The 26,392-nt window shown below is 38.2% G+C and overlaps 1 protein-coding gene across 4 annotated transcripts in view; it reads right to left on the reverse strand.

The window, feature by feature from the left end:
- EPC1 (enhancer of polycomb homolog 1) overlaps positions 1–26,392 on the reverse strand; it is a 109,304-nt gene that overhangs the window by 19,721 nt on the left and 63,191 nt on the right. For all 4 annotated transcript variants that reach the window (XM_024253949.3, XM_054522139.2, XM_024253948.3 and 1 more), the window contains exons 2-6: positions 17,033–17,192; positions 4,809–4,954; positions 4,206–4,412; positions 3,709–3,857; positions 2,382–2,541 (exon numbers count right to left, since the gene is read on the reverse strand). In XM_024253949.3, coding sequence (XP_024109717.1) covers positions 2,382–2,541; positions 3,709–3,857; positions 4,206–4,412; positions 4,809–4,954; positions 17,033–17,192 — 822 coding nt within the window. The remainder of the gene's footprint in view (positions 1–2,381; positions 2,542–3,708; positions 3,858–4,205; positions 4,413–4,808; positions 4,955–17,032; positions 17,193–26,392) is intronic.

Below are 26,392 nucleotides of genomic sequence, written 5' to 3' on the forward strand. Positions count from 1 at the left end.
AGATAGCGGGGGACCACATTAAAATAGTTAAGAGTGGGAGGCTGGGTGGGGTGGCTCATGCCTGTAATCCCAGCACTTTGTGAGGCCAAGGTGGGCGGATCACGAGGTCAGGAGATTGAGACCATCCTGGCTAACACAGTGAAACCCCGTCTCTACTAAAAATACAAAAAATTAGCCAGGCGTGGTGGCATGCGCCTGCAGTCTCAGCTATTTGGGAGGCTGAGGCAGGAGAATCGCTTGAACCCAGGAGGCAGAGGTTGCAGTGAGCCAAGATTGCGCCACTGCACTCCAGCCTGGGTGACAGAGCGAGACTCTGCCTTAAAAAAAAAAAGTAACAGTGGGAACAATCCCATTAAACTTTAAAGATACATTTAGAACTAATATATTATAAATGCAGGACATAAAATTTAAATAAATGCAAAATTTAAATAAAAACTTACATGAGTAAACTAAAATAGTATTTTGGGGCACAGCTCTAACTTTCCAGATTATTGAAGAGAATAACGAGAATAACTCTACTCTTCCTCCCACCCTCCCCTACGTTTTTTAAAAATCAAAATGTCCATGTTAACAAAGTGGGAAAAAAAAAATGTCCATTTTTTTTCACAAAATGGTCTGGTCCCTGGCACTGCTTTAAATAACTCCCCTCCTCCCCCCGCAAAAAAAGTCCAGGCTGGGGAAATCATCATTCGTTCTAACTGGTGTGGCAGGTTGTACATTCAGGCTTGAAGGTCTGTTTACCACAATAAAAAAAGACCTGCATGAGCACGATATTAAATGACGCAGGGGAGATAAAACTGATGGCAAATTTGCCCATTCCTCAAATTAAACTGGTATGGTAGATGCAAAGTTTCATGAATTTTTTTTTTTTTTTTTTTTAGAGTCTCGCACTGTAGCCCAAGCTGGAGTGCAGTGGCGCAATCTCGGCTCACCGCAAGCTCCGCCTCCCGGGTTCATGCCATTCCCCTGCCTCAGCCTCTGAAGCATCTGGGACTACAGGTGCCCGCCACCACGCCCGGTTAATTTTTTTGTATTTTTAGTAGAGACAGGGTTTCACCGTGTTAGCCAGGATGGTCTCAATCTCCTGACCTTGTGATCCGCCCACCTTGGCTTCCCAGAGAGCTAGGATTACAGGCGTGAACCACCGCGCCCGGCCATGAAAAATTTCATACAAAAAATGCATAATGTACTTTTTCCTCAGATGTACACTTTCCAAGAAAGTGCCACTTAATTAACGGCTCTCCTTTATTTACTTCAGTTTTCCTTCACTAATTTTATTTCCTCTCACAAATTTTATTCTTCACAAGTTGTGATTTAGTTAAGTACTAATTTATCAAATATTTCCATTTCTAAATCATTACATTACAAACTATTAAGATATCAAAATTCCCTCTTATACACGATTGTGTCCACAAAAGACAGAAAAACTCATTTGAGGCTGGGTGCAGTGGCTCACGCCTGTAATCCCAGCACTTTGGGAGGTCTAGACGGGCGGATCACCTGAGGTCAGGAGTTTGAGACCACCATGACCAACATGGAGAAACCCCATCTCTACTAAAAATACAAAATTAGCTAGGCGTGGTGGCGCGTGCTACCTGTAGTCCCAGCTACTCGGGGAGGCGAGGCAGGAGAATCACTTAAACTCGGGAGGTGGAGGTTGCAGTGTGCTGAGATCCAGCCACTGCACTCCAGCCTGGGTGACAGAGCAAGACTCCGTCTCAAAAAAAAAAAAAAAAGAAGAAAAACTCATCTGATCAGGGAGGATTTCATGTCTTTCTCCCTAACTCTCCATATTTTGTATGAATTATTTCAATACTTCATAATCCTACAACTTGTAAAAGGAATATTTTTCCTTTTATCAGATATAGTAACAAAAGCTTCCCTTTATAAGGAAGAGAAACAAAAATAAAATTTTAATTATAGACTTCTGATTTTCTTCATATTATGGCACAATCATTGCAGTATATTAAGGTGGGGTTTATATGTATTTTTCTTTTTTTATCTTTTTTTTTGAGATGGAGTCTTGCTGTGTCACCCAGGCTGGAGTGCAGTGGTGTGATCTTGGCTCACTGCAACCTCCACCTCCTGGCTTATTTAATTCTCCTGTCTCAGCCTCCTGAGTAGCTGGAATTGCAGGCACACGCCACCACACCTGGCTAATTTTTTTGTATTTTTAGTAGAGACGGGGTTTCACCATGTTAGTCAGGCTGGTCCCAAACTCCTGACCTCAGGTGATCCACCCACCTCCATCTCCCGAAGTGCTGGGATTACAGGCGTGAGCCACCGTGCCCGGCCTATATGTATTTTTCTTTTTAACTTTCATTCTAATGATAAAATACCATCCCATTATTAGATACTATTATCACAAAAACATTAATCACCTTATTAACTTTGAACTCCTTCACATCCATTGCTTCCTGGTGTTTAAATTGACTGCTATTAGTAATAGGGATGATGGGGATGGCATAAGTAGGTTTCATTGGCTGTCTCTGTGCCATAACCTCAGACATGATTTCTCCGTTGTAGTCGCCCAAATTATACCTAAAATTATATAAATGAAAGTTTAAAGTTATATATATTTAAGGAATACAACGTGATGTTTTGATATATTTATACTGTGAAATGATTACCACAATCAAGCTAATTAACATATCCATCACCTCACATAATTACCTTGTGTGTGTATGTGGTGAGATTACTTAAGATCTACTCTTAGCAAATTTCAAGTATATAATACATTGCTATTAACCATGCTGTACATTAGGTCTCCAGAATGTATTCATTTCATAACTGTAAGTTTGTACCCTTTGATCAACATACAAAATATGTAATTTTTATTTGTCAATTATACCTAAATAAAGCAGGAAAAAGAAGAAAATTTCGGAAAGTTAGTTTTATAAGTATTTATCTTTATAACCATTAATAACTAGCTGACTGGGATGTAATTATAAACACCAATTACATTTAAGGCAAGATTGTAGTTAAACTTTGACTATTCAATTTCTCTTAAAGATTACATAATTCCTTTTGTTTCTTCCTTTTACTTTTTTGGCTTATAGCTTTATCATGGCACATAAATAGAGGACTGTGGGGAAAAAATCAAAAGCTGGAATTTTAACGTAGCAATTTTGGTGAAAGATTTGGTGAAGAAGTTGAAAGTAATGCCTAAAATGGTGCTAAGGATCTTTCTGCTAATTAGAATTGCCTGGGCTTTAAAACTGATTTTTCTAAAAGTAATCACAAGAAATTTAAAAGTGGTTTTCTTTGGGGATAGGGACTAGAAATAGGGCAGAGTTTTTTTTTTAAGTTTTCATTGTGTACCTTGCCAAATGCTTGAGTGTTAAGATATATGGGCCTTTCCCCCTCTTTCTTTACGCTTTTCTATTTAACAATCCAGTGTCTTAAATTTTATATGCATTAAAAAAGCAGCAGTACTATCAATTAACTTAAGTCCTACACGCAACTCAAGGACCAAAAAAGACCCCTTTGAAATGGAAATACTTGGTATGTTTTAACTTAAGTGAATCCAGTCACTTTTAAATAGAGGAAAACATGTAAAAGTATAAAAAGTATCATACCACATATTTAAAGTCTCTATTATTAAAAAAAGGTATTTCTGTAATTAGATTGCATAGGAAATAAATTAACTCAATATACAAAATGTTAATGGCACTATACCTCCTCTAACATTATTAAAATATACATTACCTCTTTTCCATAATTTCCAGTGTTAAGTGCAATAGCTCTCTTTTACTTTTTTCTCTTCTTTTTATCATCTCTAGAATAGTAACAGCTCGACTTAGATCTCGTCGCAGCTTAAGCATTTTTTCGTAAGAGGCTTCATCATTTTTGCGATTCTGCAAATGTGAAGTTGCTTGTTTAATGTTATTAAGTATTTCTAACTAGTGGTATAGTTATTGACCCATAAAATTTATATATTTGAAGGGTTAAATTAGAATTTAAAGACAATAAAAGGGAGCACAGATCACCAGGAAATCAATTTTGTATTGATTTTTAAATGGATTAACATTAAAATATAACATTAATAGCTGCATAATAAATCTTAAGTTCAATTTATTTGAAGTATTTTTCTTATAATTGGAAAGTCATATTTGAATATAAATTAAACCACAGTATTGAGAAAGTCATAACTATACATAATTTTTATTATATAATTATCAAAAAAATTCTTCAAATTCACTTACTTTCCGAGTCTGCATTTTTTCAGTACGCCTTCTAAAAGCCACATAAGGATCATTTGTGCTGGAACCATCTCGCTTCTCTTGTTTTACTGATGGAATAAGAGATGGCCCTCGACAGTTTTTTCTCTTTTTAATCCAATATTCATAAACTTCTCTAATTAGTTCATCATCTTCTTTTAGCAGTAGTTTGGCTTCCTGCAGACTGACTGGCTAAATGTAAAACCATTATGCCATTTTCATACAATACACATACAAGGTTCTTAAGCATTTACTTCTAAATTTAAAGGACAATAATCGATATTACAACATTACTAACAAATGGGAAATTTGAGGAGTACATTATGCCGTCAGTCACCGAACTAGGATGCTTTATACACATTATTTCATCTTTACGACAATCCCAGGGCAACCGAGGCACAGAAAAATTTAAACATATTGCTCAAGATTATACAGGTTACTGATAAACAGAGATGAGATTTGAATTCATACTTTTTAACTCTAAAGCCTGCCTGATTACCCCCAACCTACAATCTCACACTCTTTCCATACAATACAGTTCTTTACATAGAATACGTATATACTTGTTATATACAAATGAAGTTGTACCTGCTGACCACTGCCTTTTTCTAGGCGGTCAATCATCTCCTCAAATTGCAATGGGCAGATGTCCATTTTCTTTTTCAGTTTATTCACAAATACTTCATCTTCAGAATCCAAATCATAATCAGGCTGTTCAGCATCCAAACTAAAAGCTGACAGAAGGAACCATATGCAATCATTTACTGTGTGAATTCACCAACAAAAACTTCACAGATGTCTGCATAAAAACAAGACCTACACTTTCTAAAGAAGTAAGAAAGAATTTTTGGATTTTGTTTGCAAAGTCGCAAACAATCTAAGCTTACAGATTTGTCTTACACATTTAAAGAACGGAGATTATCTTTACTATGAATATACATATAAGTAATAAAAGACAATGGATGCGAACCCCTCCAACCACTCCTAAAAGCAAATACACTAGAAGCCTATTATTAAGAACATAAAGCAATCATTAAAACTTATTTGGTTGAACCATGTGCAAATGCCATTTTTATAGCTCAAAAATCATCACATAGGCAATTTTTATAATATAAAAGGAGAAGGCCTTTAAGATTTTTTTCTATAATATTTAAGTCCTATTTTGTAGATTATTCAACTACTTTACCAAAAGCTAAGGGAGTGGTCTTTAAAGTTGAAGTGTTAGAAGCCACTACCAATAACAGTACAGGTTGAGAATCCCTCATCCAAAATGCTTGGGACCAGAAGTGTTTTGGATTTTGGAATATTTGAATACGTATAATGAGATTTCTTGAGGGTGTGACCCAAGTCTAAACACAAAATTCATTTTTTTTCACATATACCTTATACGCATAGCCTGATGGTGATTTTATGTAATATTTTAAATAATTTTGTGCGTGAAACAAAGTTTTGACCGTGACCCATCATCACATGAGGGCAGGTGTATAATTTTCCACTTGTGGAATCACACTGGTGCTCAAAAATTTCAAACTGCAGAGCATTTCAGATTTTGAGTTTTCAGCAGCTGTCACTCAGTGAGTATGTTCCTGCCTAGGAAGTTTGTTTCTCTATGGGAACACTGTCATGTTGATGGAAATGGGAGGATCTTAGATCTGCTGGCAAGAACCACTGCTACTATCAAATGTTGTTTAATTACTTATCAAAATTAAGCTAGGTTGATATGAATATGATAAGCAAAATATTAAATAGCTTTAATATAAAAATTTGTCTCACATCTTTCCCTTACTTAATTCCTTCTACTAACATTAGAGTCCACATCTTTAGAATGGTATAAGGCCCTTTTTTCCTATTCTCTCCAGTGTTATCAGTTCTTTATGATCTAGTAACATCAGATTTCATTAATTTCATCCAGTATGCTATTTCATTACTGCAAGCCTTTACAAAAATCCCTGTTTTTCTGCTTGCCCATCAAGGAGGCAAATGCCTATTTATTCTTTTTAGCACCCAGCCTGGTATCACTCCTCTAGAATCCTTTTTTGATTTTTCCCCACCCAAGAAGTGGTTCCTAACCACTTTCATCTTTTTTAATGGCTAAGAACCCACTTCACATACTTTATAACCTGCTTGTTAGGCATGCCTCCCTATTAGAATGTGCGTGATCGCTTTAGGGAGAGGCACGCCTTCTTTATTGCTGTACCGCTAAGTGGAGGGTTAACAGGTTTCACCTTGTATGTCACCTCTGTAATGTTACGTCTATTAAAGTGGGGGGAAATAACCTCCAAACCCAGTCAGACATTAAAGTCTGCGATGGGTACAAAGGGCACTATTTAGCTGCCAAATACTGCCATCTCTGCTTAAAGCTTAACACAGTGTCTTGCCTGGAGAAGTAAAAAAATATTGGTACAGTTGAATGTATTATTTCACTGTTTTATTTTTTATTTTGACCTATATCACTTCTATAACATTCCTATTAAAATAAGTGAGTATTCAGACTATAAAAATTTCTAGATGTTAACATCTCTGTACTCACAGTACCTGCAATCATGGGCCCTCCGATGATTTTCCATCATCTCATTTTGTCATTATTATGTAAACAGCTTTTAGAGATCCTCAAGTTGATTAAAATTGTTAGATTAAAAACACTTGATATATTTTGTTCCTAACCAAAATAATGCAGGTCTATGTTGTCTAATATGGTAACCACTAGCCATGTGTGGCTAACTGAATTTATATTAATTAAATAAAATTTAAGATTCAGTTCCTCACTCATAACCGCCACATTTCAAGTGCTACAATAGCTATATGTGGCTAGTGTTGTATTAGCACAGATTACAGAGCATTTCCATCATCACAGAAAGTCCTATTAAAGAGCACTGATGAAAATAATCCAGAAAGCCAAATTGATAGTGACCAACTAGCAATGTTCTCAATGTTCTTTTTTTTCTTTTTCTGAGACAGAGTCTCTGTCTGTCACCCAGGGTGGAGTGCAATGGGGCGATCTCGGTTTACTGCAACCTCTGCCGCCCGGGTTCAAGTGGTTCTCCTGCCTCAGCCTCCCAACGAGCTGGGATTACAGGCACCTGCCACCGCGCCTGGCTAATTTTCGTAGTTTTTTTTTTTGTAGTAGAGACGAGGTTTCACCATCTTGGCCAGGCTGGCTGGTCTTGAACTCCTGAACTCATGATCCATGCACCCCGGCCTCCCAAAGTGCTGGGATTACAGGCATGAGCCACCGCGCCCAGCCAATGTTCTGCTTCTTAAAGTTATATTTCATTTTTAGGATCTCATTATACACTACAGTTTGGCATCCTCTTCTTTAGATCGTATCACATGTCAAACTACAATCACAAAGCCTAATTATTCATTAAAACAAAATGAGCTTGCCAAGGATCACCTTGCTTCACATCAAAATACACTTGCCATAGCTTCTGGTAGGTATTATCAATGGCAAGTCATACCCAACATATCAGGGGCTGCATCAAGACTGAAAAGGATGATTTCTATCATATGAATCAAGGAGCTCAGGGTCTTTCCCTCTGACGTTAACAAGGACCTGAGTGTCTGAGCCCTTTTGCCTCTGCAAGAGGCTTTTCTTTTATTCAGTGCAAACTCGTACAAAATCTTAAACAGGGGCCAGGCGCAGTGGCTCACGCTTGTAATCCCAGCACTTTGGGAGGCCAAGGCGGCTGGATCATGAGGTCAGGAGTTCCAGACCAGCCTGGCCAACACGGTGAAACTCTATCTCTACTAAAACTACAAAATTTAGATGGATGTGGTGGTGGGTGCCTGTAATCCCAGCTACTCGGGAGGCTGAGGCAGGAGAATTGCTTGAACCCGGGACGCGGAGGTTGCAGTGAGCTGAGATCGTGCCACTGCGCTCTAGCCTGGGCGACAGAGCAAGACTCCATCTCAAAAAAAATTATTAAATAGGAAGAGTACCCAATCTTGTTCATATATAGAATACCAAAACCCTAGAGAAAAGCTAACTTGTAAAAACCCACTTTGGAATTTCATTTGACCAAAAAACCCACACCCAACAACCTTAAAATGTAATTTAGCTGTAGCTGAATCTGCAGCTTCCAATTAACACCTCAACCCAAGCTAATAAAAATGTAAAATATTCATCATGTTCCTAGAATTAAGAGTATCTTCAGATTTTCTGGGTCATGTTATTGGATGTGTTCAAAGTAAAAAACAGGGTCTAAAGAAAAACAGGCAAATAGGTCATCTCTTCTAATTAAGTTCTATCAATTAAAGTGAGACCTAGCAGGTTAATAATTCTTTTTTTTTTTAGACGGAGTTTCGCTCTTGTTGCCCAGGCTGGAGTGCAATGCCATGATCTTAGCTCACTGCAACCTTTGCCTCCCGGGTTCAAGCGATATTCCTGCCTCACTTAGCCTCCGGAGTAGCTGGGATTACACATGCCTGCCACCACGCCCAGCTAATTTTTGAATTTTTTAGTAGAGATGGGGTTTCACCATGTTGACCAGGCTGGTCTCCAACTCCTCACCTCAGGTGATCTGCCCACCTTGGCCTCCCAAAGTGCTGGGATTACAAGCGTGAGTCACCGCACCTGGCCTATAATTCTTAAATAATAATGAGAACTACACTGTGGAAGCTGGCTCCTTTAAAAATATTCTGATAGGAATAAACCCAGAGATGCACACAGGTAAACAGAATACAGTATTATGTGTGATACACAGATGTAGGAAAAAGTATACCATAACTGCCATGTAGACATAAAATAAGCCTAAGTAAAATACAATAGGACTTATACATTGATTAGATTATTATTATTATTATTTTGAGACGGAGTCTCGCTCTGTCGCCCAGGCTGGAGTGCAGTGGCGTGATCTCAGCTCACTGCAAGCTCCGCCTCCCGGATTCACACCATTCTCCTGCCTCGGCCTCCCGAGTAGCTGGGACTACAGGCACCTGCCACCACGCCCAGCTAATTTTTTGTATTTTTAGTGGAGATGGGGTTTCACCGTGTTAGCCAGGATGGTCTCCATCTCCTGACCTCGTGATCTGCCCGTCTCGTCCTCCCAAAGTGCTGGGATTACAGGCGTGAGCCACCGTGCCCGGCCAGTTAATTTTTAAAGGAAATCCAGGCTGGTACAAACCATGGTATTTAAAGTCTAGTAATAGATATTTACCATGGGGTGGGAAGTATTTGACATTCTTGCCTTAGATCTAAGACAAAGATATTAAAGTTTAGTAATAGAGATGGAATGTAAGTGTCTCCGTAACAAGTGCCATTTATGACTCAAACTAAGCGTGCATTGGGTGAGTATGTCCATAACTTCAAACAGAATTTTAAAAATACAGGAAACAAATAGTGAAAGGATATCTGGATCTATGAAACAGCACACAATGTGGATTAGGAACAGAATATACGCCCTGATTGAAAGGAAGGAAGGTAGGAACACTACCCAAGGGTGAAGAAAAATCGTCACACCAGTTTTAACACGAGCACTAACTGCATGATTAATAATATCTACTTGCAAAGCTCTCGATATCAATTCTGAGCAGCAGAAAAGACTGTTGTGAAGGTGTTATTTACTATGGGGTGATAGGTATTTGAAATCCTTGCCTCAGCTCTAAGACAAAGATATCGCTGACCAGCCAGATCATGGAAATCTTCAGTTTCCTTTGCTTAAAAGCTAGAGCTTGGGGTCACTTCTAGAATGTACTTAGGGAGCGAAAATGGGGAATATTAGATTTGAAATCTCAGATATAAGATCTTTCGAACATAAAGTTCTCTGGTTGCTGCTATAGATTTTATCTGTCAGAAAGCGGTACCAGAAGAATATGCTGCAGGGGATGTTGAGGCAGGCAGAGGGAAGGAGAAAATAATCTTTCAGAATCAGAGCACAAAGACGGATATCCGTTCTGAGAGGTAACGAAAATGCAGGTTCTACTTTAGGAAAAAAGTATCCATTAAAAAAACTTTATTTAGAAGTCAAAACTTATACAAGTTGTTGAAATAAAAACAGTACAAGGAACACCTGCATACTCTTTACCCAGATTCAGCTATTGTTAAATTTTTATTTTGTTTTATCATGTGCACATGTGCTCATGCTTGTGTGCACTTTCATTATACACGCTCACTCTTTTTCATTTTCTAAGCCATAGGAGGGTACATTATATTAATAATGGCTTTTTTGTTTTGTTTTTTTGAGATGGAATCTCACGCTGTCGCCCAGACTGGAGTGCAGTGGCGTGATCTCGGCTCACTGCAACCTCTGCCTCCTGAGTTCAAGCAATTCTCCTGCCTCAGCCTCCTGAGTAGCTGGGATTACAGGCGCTTGCCACCATGCCCGGCTAATTTTTGTATTTTTAGTAGAGATGGGATTTTTACCATGTTGGCCGGGCTGGTCTTGAACTCCTGACTTCAGGTGGCCCACCCACCTTGGCCTCCCAAAGTGCTGGGATTACAGGCGTGAGTCCCCATGCCTGGCCACCATTGTCTTTTAAGACATTGATGTTTTTTGGGTATGTCCCCCTCCCCAAGCCTCCATCATCATCATCATCATCATCATCATCATCATCATCATCATCATCATCATCATTAGCACATTCCTCACTCTGTTTTTTTTTTATTTTTTTCTCTATTGTGATTAGATTACACATTCTTGGCTAAGTTATTGCAAAGTAAACTTTTGAAGTCCTTCTCAGAATATCCACATCTAGAGGCACACAATGTTCATCTGTTCCTCATAAGTAATGACAATTTTGATCACCAGTCAAGATGTTGTGCAATTTTTTCTTCTTTGTAATTAATGAGTAGTTTGTGGAGAGAGCTTAAAGCCATGCAAATCTCCTCATCAAAATTTCCTCTCTTATTGAGCACACACTGATGATTCTAGTATGATCCAACCCTGATTTATGATAACTGCAAAAATGATTTTTTTTTTTTTTGAGACGGAGTCTTGCTCTGTTGCCCAGGCTGGAGTGCAGTGGCGCGATCTCTGCACACTGCAAGCTCTTCCTCCCAGGTTCACGCCATTCTCCTGCCTCAGCCTCCCGAGTATCTGGGACTACAGGCACCCGCCACCACGCCCGGCTAATTTTTTTGTGTTTTTAGTAGAGATGGGGTTTCACCATGTTAGCTAGGATGGTCTCGATCTCCTGACCTCGTGATCTGCCCGCCTCGGCCTCCCAAAGTGCTGGGATTACAGGCGTGAGCCACCGTGCCCAGCCACAAAAATGATTTTCTAACTCTAGCATTTTTTTTTTAAACTTTTTTTTTTAATTATACTTTAAGTTCTAGGGTACATGTGCACAATGTGCAGGTTTGTTACATATGTATACATGTGCCATGTTGGTGTGCTGCACCCATTAACTCATCGTTTACATTAGGCATATCTCCTAATGCTTTCCCTCCCCCTCCCCCTGCATTTTTTCTATGGTGTATCAATTCACCTCTTTTTTTTTTTTTTTTCCCTGAGACAGAGTCTTGCTCTGTCACCCAGGCTGGAGTGCAGTGGCGCGATCTCGGCTCACTGCAATCACTGCCTCCCATGTTCAAGCGTTTCTCCTGCCTCAGCCTCCCGAGTAGCTGGGATTACAGGCGCACACCACCATGCCCGGCTAATTTTTGTATTTTTAGTAGAGATAGGGTTTCACTGTGTTGGCCAGGCTGGTCTCGAACTCCCGACCTCAGGTGATCTGCCCACCTCGGCCTCCCAAAGTACTGGGATTACAAGCATGAGCCACCATGTCCCACCGATTTTTACTTTTTCAATGGTTTATAATTATTGTACTTATATTGCTGCTCGAACTGTCCCAGAAATAGCCAGCGAAAACCCCTGTGTCTTCACGACACACCACCATCATTTTTTTTGAAAGCTTAATATCCAGTATAACAAGATGTTACAGGGTCATCTTGTACCTACCCTGCCTCAGCCCTGTAATCAGTCATTTCTCCAAGGCTTCTTGGGCCGTTAGTGGGGAATAAATTAGAGAATAGATGCTATGTTTGCTTACTTTTGCTTCTTGGCCCTTACAGAGGAAAGAATTAGAAGCACATTTATCTCTATCTATCTATCTATCTATCTATCTATCTATCTATCTATCTATCTATCTATCTACCTGCCTGCTTACCTACCTACGTACCTACATGCCCACCCACTCATACACGCAAATGCATATAAAAATATACACATTGACTACCCTTTTAAAAAAGGCTTCCTTTGAGTATTAAGCGGAGAGCCAGGTATAAATCTAATAAAACATGTGCAGGATCTGTATAATGAAAATTATAAAGTGTCAATGAAAGAGATTAAAAAAAAAAAAAAAGACCTGAATACTTTTGAGTGTCAAACATTGTGTTCATGACCTGGAAGATTCACACAGAAAAGATGTCAGTTCTCTCTAAACTGACCTATAGATTTAAGGCAATTCTCATAAAAATATCAGCAAGTTTCTTTGTAGACAAGTTTATTCTAAAGTTTATATGTAAAGGAAAGACCTTAAAATATCAAAACAATCTTGAAAAAGAAAGATAATACAGGAGGAATCAGTCTCCCTGATGTTAAAAATTACTATAGAGTTGCAATATTCAAGACAGCGATATTGTCTTGGGATAAACACAGAAATCAATTGAATAGAATTGAGAATCTAGAAATAGATCCACACAACGATGTCCAGTTAATTTTTGACCAGGAAGCAAAAGTAGTTCAATAGAGGAGGGAAAGCTTTTTAAATAAATGATGCTGGAACAACTGGATATCAAGAGGCAAAAAAATGAGCTTTGATCTAAACCTCTTGCTTTATTCAAAAATTAACTCAAAATGGACCACAGACTTAAATGTAAAATGGCAAAGCTTTTAGAAGAGAACATAGGAAAGGCAAAGAGCCCTTAGACTTGACACCAAAAGCAGGATCCATTACGAGGAAAATTGAGAAACTGGATCTCATCCAAATTAACTTTTGTCCCATGAAAGTCTATTAAAAAAAAAAAAGATGAAAAGACATTAAGAAATGGTAGAAAATTTTTTGCGGCCGGACGTGGTGGCTCACGCCTGTAATCTCAGCACTTTGGGAGGCTGAGGCGGGTGGATCACCAGGTCAGGAGATCGAGACCATCCTAGCTAACATGGTAAAACCCCATCTCTACTAAAAATACAAAAAATTAGCCAGGCATGGTGGCACGCGCCTGTGGTCCCAGCTACTCGGGAGGCTCAGCTTGCAGTGAGCTGAGATCACGCCACTGCACTCCAGCCTGGGCGACAGAGCGACACTCCGTCTCAAAAAAAAAAAAAAAAAAAAATTTTTTTTCCAAGTCATATATCTGACAAAGACACTGTGTCTAGAATATTATCTTTTTAAAAACACCTCAAACTCAACATTAAGACACCCATCCCATAGAAAGTAAGCAAAAGAGGCCGGGCATGGTGGCTCATGCCTATCATCCCAGCACTTTGGGAGGCCGAGGTGGGTGGATCACCTGAGGTCAGGAGTTTGAGACCAGCCTGGCCAACATAGGGAGACCCCCATCTCTACTGAAACAAAACAAAACAAAAATTAGCTGGGCATGGTGGCACGTGCCAGTAGTCCCAGCTACTCGGGTGGCTGAGGCAGAAGAATTGCTTGAATCTAGGAAGCGGAGGTTGCTGTGAGCTGAGACTATACCACTGCACTCCAGTCTGGGCAAGGGCAACAGAGTGAGACTCCATCTCAAAAAAAAAAAGGGGGGGGGGGGAGGGGCGTGCAAAAGACATGCACGATCATTTCACCAAAGAGGATGTACAGACTGGCAAATAAACACATGAAAAGATATTTCATTTTAGCCATTTAGGAAAATGTAAATGAAAAGTACAATAAGATATTACTACACACCTATTACAGTAGGCTAGGATGAAAAAGTGCCAACCCCCAGTGCTAGAGAGATATGGAGAAACTGGGTAATATACACCTGGTGATAATATAAAATGGTACATCTACTCCAGGAAACCGTGTGGCAGTTCCCTTCCAAACTAAAAATGGATGAACCCTGCAACTACACTCATGAATATACACCCCAGAGGAAGAAAAACTCATGTTCTGGCTGGGCGCAGTGGCTCATGTCTGTAATCCTAGCATTTTGGAAGGCCAAGGCAGGTGGATCACTTGAGGTCAGGAATTCCAGACCAGCCTGGCCAATATGGTGAAACCCTATTTCTACTAAAAGTACAAAATTAGCCATGTGTGGTGGTGCACACCTGTAATCCCAGCTACTCGGGAGGCTGAGGCACGAGCATCGCTTGAACCAGGAGGTGCAGGTTGCAGTGAGCTGGGACTGCACCACTGCACTCCAGCCTGGGTGACAGAGTGAGACTCTGTCTCAACAAACAAACAACTCATGTTCTCAAAAAAACTTGTACATGAATATTCATAGCAGCTCTGTTTGTAATAATCAAAAACTGGAAACTACCCAAATGTTCTTCAATGAGTGAATGATTAAACAGACTGTGATGTATACATATCATGGAATACTGCTCAGCAATAAGAAGGAATGAACTATTCATATATCCAACAACTGAATGAACCTCAGTGATACTGAGTGAAAAAAAGCCAACCTCAAAAGGATACATACTACATGATTCCATTTATGTAACATCCATGAACATAATTATACAGATGGATAACAGATGAGTGATGGTCAGGGGATGGGGAGAGGCAGGGATATGGTTATAAAGAAGTAATAAGAGGGCATCTGCTGGTGATGGTGCAGGTTGATAGTGGTGGTGGTTATGCAGGGCTATACATGATAAAATTATACACAACTACAAACACACACACACGTGGTACACGTCTAACTGGTGAAATCTGCGTAAACTCTAGATTGTACCAATTTCAATTTCTTGGTTTTGATAACTGTACTCATGTACTTATGTATCATGAGTACATGTACTGTATCATGTACTCATGTACATGATAGTTGTACATGAGGTTAATACTGGATGAGGCTGGAGGAACTGTGCAGGAGACTTCTCTGTACATATCTCTGCAACCTCCCATAGATACAGGGCAGCTAACACAAATTTAGCAGCATTATCTTTATTAATATTCCAAAGTATACATCTTTCCAAAGACAAGTTACCTCAAATTTGTACAATAAAAAATTTCCTCCCAAATAAGCTACAATTCTGCTGTCATTTATTACTATTTGATTATAATGTCAGGAGTCAATTCCTTTTTCAATATAGTAGTACCTTTTGACTTTACTGACCACATATAATTCACTAGTTATCAGTCAAATGTATTTTATAGATTTTGATCATCAATAAGTAAGCCATCTTTAAGACATGTATTAATTTTTTTCTCATAATGATAATGTAAGTTAGTATAATTTTATCTTATTTTACTCAACCTTGCTTTAACCTAAAAGCATGCATTTATAGGATAATATAGCTTGTGGCAGCAGAACAGAATGTGGTTCTAGTTAACATACATGGGGAAGATCAGATCCTTAGCTTTCAAATCCACCTTGGCATGATTTTCTGGAAAACAACTTTTTAGGTTCTAATATCTATCACATTTGTTTATAATGTCTGTGTCTGTCTCTTAAATGTAACAAAACGTGACTGCACAAGTAAACTAGTTAAAATTGGTTTCTCAATGTGCTTGCAAGGAACAATAAAACAAAATAGGTTTATACTGTCCTAGAGAAAAAAAATGTAGATGCTCCCCTAGAAAAACCTCTTGATCAGGCCAGGCACGGTGGCTCATGCCTGTAATCCCAGCACTTTGGGAGGCCAAGGCGGGCGGGATCACCTGACGACAGGAGTTTGAGACCAGCCTGACCAACATGGAGAAACCCCGTCTCTACTAAAAACACAAAATTAGCTGGACGTGGTGGCGTGCGCCTGTAATCCCAACTACTCGGGAGGCTGAAGCAGGAGAATCCCTTGAACCCAGGAGGCGGAGGTTGTGGTGAGCCGAGATCGCGCCATTGCACTCCAGCCTGGGCAACAAGAGTGAAACTCCGTCTTAAAAAAAAAAAAAAGAAAAAAGAAAAACCTCTTGATCATAAAGATTAACAAGACAATGAAAGCTGCAGGAATTTTACCTTACTAACCTTTCAATTATTTGTTTTTAAGTTGTTAATTAATTGGAGATTGAGTAAAAGCTCTCAGTTATTCATCACCAAATGTCACACAGTTATCAAACGATCATTTCTTATGAAGAACCTATCACTATTAAGTGAAATAAGTTCCCAGTCAGAGCACTAAAGTTTAAAAATTAGCATCACTCTACTAGAAAAAACAGATTTGGGGTTGGCAAGCTATGGCCTATGTGCCAATTCTGGCCTGCCATCTGTTTTTATCAGTAAAGTTTTATTGCAACACAGCCACGTTCATTCATTTTTGTATTCTCTTTAGCTGATCTGCAACAGCAGAACTGAATAGTTGTGACAGAATGACCCACAAAGCCTACAGTAGTTACAATCTGACCCTGTACAGAAAAAGTCTGCTTTCACTTACATCAAGTTCTTTAAGACTATTAATATTATTAATTCTAAACAGGAAGAAAACTATTTCTATATCTGAGTTTTTTTTTTTTTTTTTTTTCTTACCCTTCTTGACTAAAGCAGCATAAGATTGTATGCTGGAATGAAACAAAAAATGTGGAATAATAAATGATATCTTTTCTTGTCGGATATCTCAAATATCATTTTAAAAGTTGAAAATGGACTCTAATAACTCTTAAGCTGATGCTGGTCAATGAAACAAATAACAAAAATGCTCCTGAAGAGATAAATATCTGTCAAGTTACATAATAAGAGAAATATAGAACATACAATCATTAAGAGAATCATTACTTACGCTGTATGTGAATGAGCTGCTTTGGCATCTTAAATTCTCCAGGATATATAGACTCATAGTAAGCAATATTACTTTCCGCCTCCGGGACCGGTATAACCATATTATCCCTCTTCTCGCCATACACCTGCTGTGCTGAAATAGCCCGCTGAAGATGATGTTCCTAAAAAGAAGAAAAAACAGGTAAGTTCATGTATTTTTAAAAAGCAGTAAACAGATCATACAGCCAAAAAGTTTTTTTTGGCTCATTTGTTTTTAAAATAGAGAGATTCTAGTAGTAGGTCTTAAAAGCATGTTGATAAAATCAGTTTAGGTAGAAACAAAAAAAAATTTGTCAGAAACACTGAATATTTCCTCAATATAGCAAAAGGAATTGCCAAAACTGAGAATTATACAAAGAGATTCAAAATAGTTGACAAACACAAAGCTTGCATTTTACGGATGAGACGTGGAGGAGTTAAAACATTTGAACTTGTTATATAAAGAAAGTGGGCTATGGTTAAAAATATTTTATTGATTCAAATCTCTTATTCATGTAATACTTCATAAATTTAGAAGGTATTTGAATACAAATCAACTAAATGTGATTTCTTCAAAGAAGGGCAGAGGTTATCTCCATTTTGAGTTGAAACTGACAGACTCAAATCCTGGTCTTTTGTCTGAAATGATAACCTTTCATACACATTTCCAGAGCCCTTTCTGAGCAGCTGCAGAGTATATGCAGGGGCAGAAAGCACATTCTCTGGACTCAGGCTGTCTGGATTAGAACACAACTCTGATACTGAAACAGTTTGTGACTCCCGGCAAGAAATCAGTCTTCTAAATCTATTTCCTACAGTAAGAGAAAAAAAGAATCTACTGTACAGAGTTGGAGATTTAAGTAAGATAAATGTGAATAAAATGTTTAGTATAATGCCTAACATATAACAGGTGCTCAAAATAAGTTTTGGTTTAGCCACCACACAGAAAACTTTTCCTAGTTTGTGATACTACCAACTGCCATATAAAGGTATTAGTCTCATCCAGGCCTATCAACACTGAATTTTGGTATATGCCTTATTAAATTCAAACACACACACACACACACACACACACACACACACACACAAAGTTCATGGATAAAAAACATTCTAATAGTATGAAAAGTTCCAGTCTTCATAGGTAGTCCATTAAGAATGCGTATTTTCTTCCCAATATTTTAATGTATATACAAATGTGTACTTATTTAAATATGTAAAGGAATATATATATTCCTATATAAATGGATATAAGATATACACAATATAGAACTTTATCCCTAGCTTTGGTTTGCTTGATATAACCTGGAGATCTTTCCATACCAATACTTCTACTACATTCCTTACAATAGCTGCATTATATTCCACTATATGGACTTCCCAAATTTATTTAACCAGACACAAATTGAAAGGAAAAAAACTCTGGAAACAACCTAAATGCCTACCATCTCCTAAGTGCTACAAAGAACCACTCATGTATTATTATGTACAAGATATCTTTGTGGACTTGTGAAGGCATCTACACAACTACAAATGGACAACTACAAATGGAAGTGCTCAAAGGGTATATCTAAAGTTGTAACAACACATATTCCTCATTCCTTAAGTAACTATTTCTCAATATTCCTTTTGAGTTTAAAACTCTTTGCCCTTCTTGTTACTTTAGGTTAATTTCTTTACAAATGATAAAGTTTCTTTTCCTTCAAATGTTGCTCTTCTTTGCTCATTTTCAAAAGTGTTGCATTTTTCTTATTCATACTCAATTTGATTTTTGATTCTAAACCTTAAGAATGCCTAATGACTCCTGGGAGCTGGTAGAAACTAAGTCTGTATGTGTGTATGAGGGGTGGGGAGAACAGTGTCACTAAACAGCAAATTCTATCTTCTACTTTGGTAGTCTATTGCCATATTTACTGGCCCTGAATGCCCACTGACACAGGGCATTTTTGCCAACCCCAGTGTACGTCAGTTACACGCATACTCTTAAACTCTCAGATATCCTCAAATGTCAAGAGAAATATTCTTAGCACACACACCAAACTCAAGGAGAGAGTATGGAAGCCAGACATGTGATTCATAGTTTGCTTTTTGTTCCCAGCTCACAACCCTTAATCTCTTAACCCTTAATTTCTATGTGTAGGTGAACATATAAGTTAGATGTTTTACCTTTTGGACTTTTGCAAATCTGTCTTACTCCTGGTGATGCCTTTAGAACATAACATTCAAGCATTCATTTATTTTGTTTAACTAGTTCTGATATCTGGCACCTGGTCCAAATGAGAGGTAGTTGTAGTTAAGAACAGAATATGCCAATGTCGGTTGGACGTGGTGGCTCATGCCTGTAATCCCAGCACTTTTGGGAGGCTTAAACTCACTTGAGCCCAGGAGTTTGAGACCAGCCTGGACAACATGGTGAAACCCCATCTCTACTAAAAATACAAAAATAACAAAAATTAGCCGGGTGTGATGGCATGTGCCTGTAATCTCAGCTACGTGAGAGGCCAAGGCAGGAGAATTGCTTGAATCTGGGAGGCAGAGGTTTCAGTGAGCCGAGACTACACTGCTGCACTCCAGCCTGGGTAACTGAGCAACACTCTGTCTCAAAAATACAGAATACGCCAATGTCTGAGACTATTAGTTGGTCAGAAAATGAATACTTCACATATTACCACATCCTCCCACCTCAAGATTATGAAACAAATTCACTCTTGTCAGGTTTTTACCCCTTTTAATAGTTTATTTTTACATCTGTAATTTTTTTTTATAAGAATAGACCAAGATCTACCTTTTTTCCCCAAAGAGTGAGCCATCTGTCCTAATGTCATGGATGAAATAATCTGTTCTCCTTAATCATTAAAAATGTTTCCATAGGAATCCTCACACACTGTTGGTGAGAATGTAAATTAGTACAGCCACTATGGAAAACAGTATGGAAGTCCCTCAAAAATCGAAACAAATAGAACTACCATACGATTCAGCAATCTCACTGCGAGGTATATACCCGAAAGAATGAAAATCAGTATATCAAAGAGGTATCTGCACTCTCATGTTTACTGCAGTACTTTTCACAATAGCCAAGATTTGGAATCAACCTAAATGTCTATCAATAGATAAATGGATAAAGGAAATGTGGAACTAAACACAATGGACTATTATTCAGCCATAAAAGAGAATGAAAACATCTATCATTTGCAACAACATGGATGGAAGTGGAGGACATTATGTTAAGTGAAATAAGCCAGGCACAGAAAGAAAAATTTTGCACATTCTCGCTCATTATGTGGGAGCTAAAAATTAAAACAACTGAACTCAATTGTTCATTAAAACAACAGAAGGGTACTGGGGAGGGGTAGAAAAAGTGGGGATGGTTAATGGGCAGAAAAATACAGTGAGATCGAATGAATAAGATTTGAATAGTATTTGATAGCACAGAAGGATGATGACAACCGACAATAATTTATTACATATTTTAAAATAACTAAAAGAGTAAAATTGGAAAGTTCCTAAGAGAAAGAAATGATAAATGCTGAAGTGATGTATGTCCCAATCACTCTGATGTGATTATTACACATTGTATGCCCCTATCAAAACATCACATGTACTCCCTAAATATCTATACCTATTATGTACCCATAATAATAAAAAATTTAAAAAATTATCTATATTTTAAAATACATTTCACTTGCAACTGGGAGTATTTTCAAGCTTTTTTTTTTTCTTTTTTCTTTTCCCACTCCACTCAACTCTCTCCTATGCCAGTATTTAATGTGTTTTAAACAATGTAGCCTTGAGCTGGGCACAGTGGCTCACGCCTGTAATCCCGGCACTTTGGGAGGCCAAGGCAGGTGGATCACTTGAGCCCAGGAGTTCAAGACCAGCCTGGGCAACACAGCCACACCCTGTCTCAAAAAAAATAAAAATAAAAATAAATGAAGAAGAACAATGTAGCCTCATACTGCATTTTATTATCTAGTATGGTAATTTCCCACTCATACTTTTTCCTTATCAGGTTTCTCATTTATTTTTTTCAAATAAACCATAATAAAATTAATTCTTTAGGTATAAAACATGACCCCTAAGGAGTTCTGATTTTTGCAAGCAATATAGTATAGTGGTTAAGAACATGGGCTTTGGCCGGGTGTGGTGGCTGACGTCTGTAATCCCAGCACTTTGGGAGGCCAAGGAGGGTATATCGTTTGAGGTCAGGAGTTCAAGACCAACCTGGCCAACACAGTGAAACCCCGTCTCTGCTAAAAATACAAAAATTAGCCAGGTGTCGTGGTGCACACCTGTAGTTTCAGCTACTCAGGAGGCTGAGGCAAGAGAATCGCTTGAACCCAGGAGGCAGAGGTTGCAGTGAGCTGAGATCGCACCACTGCACTCTAGCCTGGGTGACAGAGCAAGACATCATCTCAAAAAAAGAAAAAATAACATGGATTTTGTAATCAAGAGTTCCCTGGTATTTGAATGTTGGCTCCACAGTTTACTAGCTCTATGACTTTGGGACTTGGGATAAATTATTTATTCTTTTCCAGCAAGAGTTTTATTATTTGTAAATGTGTATTACATACCTACCATGTGGGATTGTGGTTAACATGCCCAAGATGTACTAGTACCCAATGCATGGCAGCTAGTCTATACCTTTATTAGAGAAGCTGAAGTTTTTCATACCCTTAGTTACCATTTATATCCTCTTGTATGAACAGTTCTGTAGAAAAAAACTTCCCTTATGTTATATCCATTTTTCATAACTGTGAAACCAAAATTTTGTGTATCAATATTATAGTGAACACTCACTGCTTTAAAAAATCTTATTTGTAGTTTTCTTGCACAAAATATTTCACATAGGCCAGGCCTGGTGGCTCACCTGAGGTCAGGAGTTCAAGACCAGCCTGGCTAACATGGCAAAACACTGTCTCTATTAAAAATACAAAAATTAGCCAGGCGTGGTGGCGGGCACCTGTAATCCCACCTACTCGGGAGGCTGAAGCAGGAGAATCGTTTGAACCCGGGAGACAGAGGCTGTAGTAAGCGGAGATCATGCCACTGCACTCCAACCTGGGCAACAGAGCAAGACTCTGTCTCAAAAGAAAAAAAAAAGAAAAAAAATTCACATAATTACCTCCTATCTTTAACAGTCAAGAAAACAATCTCCATTTTATACATGGCATTTAGCGGTGAAGTGTCATGATGTATGCAACATACTTTCAAATGGTTCAGAAAACAGGATTTAAAGAACAGGAAAAAAACCAGCCGGGCGCGGTGGCTCACACCTGTTAATCCCAGCCCTTTGGGAGGCCAAGGCGGGCGGATCACGAGGTCAGGAGATTGAGACCATCCTGGCTAACATGGTGAAACCCTGTCTCTACTAAAAATACAAAAAAAATTAGCCGGGTGTGGTGGTAGGCACCTGTAGTCCCAGCTCCTAGGGAGGCTGAGGCAGGAGAATGGCATGAACTCAGGAGGCAGAGTTTGCAGTGAGCCGAGATTGTACCGCTGCACTCCAGCCTGGGCGACAGAGCGAGACTCCGTCTCAAAAAAAAAAAAAAAAAAAAAGAACAAGAAAAAATACTACAAAATATTGTAGAATCTGGGTTGAAGGTATACAGATGCCACTGTACTATTCTTTCAACTTTTCTATAAATTTGAAAATTTTTATAATAAAAAGTTGGATAAAGAAGAGGGCACTACGGGTCAGGGATGTATAAAATGTAAAACAAATATGGTTAGGTTCTTCTAAGGCTTAAAAAAACAACAATAAAAACCTTCCTTCCTCAACAGCTGAAATAATCATTACCTTCTACTATTCATATTTACTCCCTCCCCAAGTACGGCAGTTCTCCCTTATCCACAGGGGATACATTTCAAGACAATCTCAGTGGATGGCTGAAACCACTATTGAACTCTATGTATGCTATATTTTTCCTATACGTACACACCTATGATAAAGCTTAATTTATGAATTAGGCATAATAAGTAACAATAATAGAACAAATATAACAATATACTGTGATAGGTTATGTGAATCTAGTCTCTTTCTCAAAATATACCGCATTCACCCTTCTTGTGATGTGAGAAAATGCCTCCATGATGCGATGAAGTGAGGTGAATAAGGCAGGCACTGTGATGCAGTGTTAGACTACTACTGAAAACTAATTTAAAACGTTTTTAAAAACTCATTTTAACTTAAAAATCATTTCTAGAATTTTCCACTTAATATTTTCAGACTGCAGTTGACTGTAGGTGACTGAACCTGCAGAAAGCAAAACCATGGATGATGGGGGATTGCTGTGTACACCAGGAGCCTGAGATGAGGAGAACAAATAGAGAAGGCCAGTGAGGCTGAAGCACAGTGAGTGAGGTGGTGAGTGACAAATTCTTATGTACAAGGAGTCAAGAGCCAGATCATGCAGAGTCTTAGGGGTCGTGTCAAGGATTTGTCCTTTTTCTAAGAGCAATAGTGGCTGCAGGGTTTTACAAGAGCACCTTGGCTGCCATGTAGTAAATGGACCACACTTCATAAAACAGAATATACGTAGCCCTTAAACAGTTCTGAATGACATTTAATGACATGCACAAACCATCAATTAGAGAGATATCTGAAAACTGTATGTTCAAGATATTTAAATACTTTTAAAGAAAAAGACACAACTGAGCCTATCTATATAGAAAACAATCTAAAGTATAGATATATATCTCAATCATCCCTATATTCCTTTATCCCCTACCTTTATTTTTTCATAGCATGTACCATCCTCTGAAAGGCCATATAGTTGGTTTATTTACTACCATTAACCATCTCTCCCTCTGCCTCCACCCCCAATCTAAGCAACATAAGAGAAGGGATTTGTCTATTTTGTCCACTGCTGTTATCACCACCCTAAAATAGTGTTTGGAACAAAGCAGAGTGCTTAAATGATATGTGCGTATGTGTATGTGCATGTACACATACATGTGCACGCACACACGCACAGTTTTAAAAAACATTTTTAAAACCCAAAGCTATATACACCTATTTCCATAAAATAACATTAAATAAGTGAAAGTGGGATTTTTTTTTGCTTTCAGTAGGAAGAAGATGCAAAACGGTAAAGACAAGAAACAAAATAAATTAGGAAATGATGAGTTCTGTATTTCATTCAACAGATATTTAATGCCTTGACTAAATATCTGAGATTATACAAGTGTAAATTACAATGATATTCCAAGCTGTTTCACTGAAGTACTAATTTCAAATTATTAATAGGTAGTCTAATGAGAAGTTTGATAATTTAAGTGTACAGAAGGCTGGGTTTGAAACTTAGATTTTTTTTTTTTTAAGGACTTCTGAGAGCATGGTAATGTAAACTGTAGTTCTTAAAGGAGGATACAGCCATTCCAAACCAATGACAACGGAATCTTTTTTTTTTTTTCAGAAATTATTCACTAATCGTTGATAGAAAACTTTTGAAATACAGTTTGGGAAATGCTGGTATAAAACAAAAACCAGAGATACAGGGCCGAACATCCAGACTTAATTCTGTTCATTAATTAACTTAGTCTAAATTTACTGAGTGCTAACCATTATGTGCCTGGCACTGGGACACAATGGCAAATAAGAGAGACATGCTCTACATGACACTGCAGAGGTTACACTCTAACAGGAAGGACAGATACTAATGAAATCTAAAAATAAATTGTACAGTGTAATAAAGTACTATGAAGGAAAGGTACAGTATGTTTAGAGAAATATAAACAGGAAACATTTCTGAGACTATTGCTTTATCAGTGGAGAAAGTGACATTTAAGCTAATATCTGCAGGAATTGGAGTTAAGTGAAAGATTGTTTTAAGAAGAAGGAATAGGCTGGGCGTGGTGGCTCACGCCTGTAATCCCAGCATTTTGGGAGGCCAAGGCAGGAGAGTCACCTGAGGAGTTCGAGACCAGCCTGGCCAATATGGTGAAACCCCGCCTCTACTAAAAATACAAAAATTAGCTGGGCATGGTGGCGGGTGCCTGTAATCTCAGCTACTCTGAAGGCTAAGGCAGGAAAATCGCTTGAACCCAGGAGGCGGAGGCTGCAGTGAGCCGAGATCGCGCCACTGCACTCCAGCCTGGGCAACAGAGCAAGACTCTGTCTCAGAAAAAAAAAAAAAAAAAAAAAGAAGAGGGAATAGAGGGAATAGCTATGTTTGAAGACCACTTACTATTTATAACATGTTGGATGGGTAAAATTTCTTTAATTATAAAATATTTATGATAATTAGGTTCAGCTGTGATTTCACAGTTAATTGCTCTAACACCAAGATCAATTCCAATTTTTCATTGTACAGAGGCAGAAACTCTCAAATCAGCCTGATTTTAAAGTGAACAAAGGAAATAAAGTTAAATATTTTAAAGAAATATTTAATATGCAATCTTACAATAATGGAATTGGAATCAGATGAACCATAGCTTATAATTAAGCAAATAGCTTAAAAGCCTCTTGGGCTGAAAGTAATTATAGATAAGTTTTCTATACATAGCAATATGAACAATAAAAAGAGGATGAGAAAACACTGAACAACAATCTTTAGAAAGTTCAGAGGCACACTTTCATGTCATGAGCTTTGCTATCATGGCACCCAGCTCCGAAAGTATTCACTTTTGTTACTTCAGCCTGCCTAGTGCAATAGAAGAGCACAGGTTTTAGAGACCCAAGTGTGAATTTTAGCTTCAACATCTGACTCCAAGTCCAGCAAGTCACCCTGCTATGTATTTTTATTATTTGCAAAATATATTTTCCTTACCCATCTCCCTCTCTTCTCTCCAGCAGGAAATGCTCCCTTTTCTCTTTATTACTTTTGCTTACACCATGAAAAACATTGCCTTTTCAGGTGGCTTTCTATGGTATCTGTTAAATGCATGGTTAGCTAACACAAAAGGGTAAGCCTGCTCTCAACAGGGCATATCACTAATGTTAAGAAGCCAGAAATATTTTTTATTAAATAAGACTGACATTAGCTATCTGTAGATAAAGCCTATCTGGAGGCATAGGTTTTGCTAATGTGTCATAAACATCTGCTCTGATCCTTTGTTCACATGGGTGGGTATCTTTGCTGCTATCGCCATTCCTCATGCTCTCACCCCACCATGGGAAATTCCCACTTGATCTTCAAAGTCGGGTTCAAAATGATCTTTTCTCTACTTCTAGGAAGAATTTCTCTCTCATCTGTGATTCTGCAATACTATATTTTATACTTAGGGCATTGTGCTATCACTATTTATGTTTACATACTGATCTCCAAAATGTGAGCTCTTTAAGAGTAGAGACCATGTCTAATTTGCCTTTGCATCTTTTCCTTCAAAAGATGTATTCTCATGTACT

Source organism: Pongo abelii, chromosome 8 (assembly GCF_028885655.2).
Source record: "Pongo abelii isolate AG06213 chromosome 8, NHGRI_mPonAbe1-v2.0_pri, whole genome shotgun sequence".
Lineage (NCBI taxonomy): Eukaryota > Metazoa > Chordata > Mammalia > Primates > Hominidae > Pongo > Pongo abelii.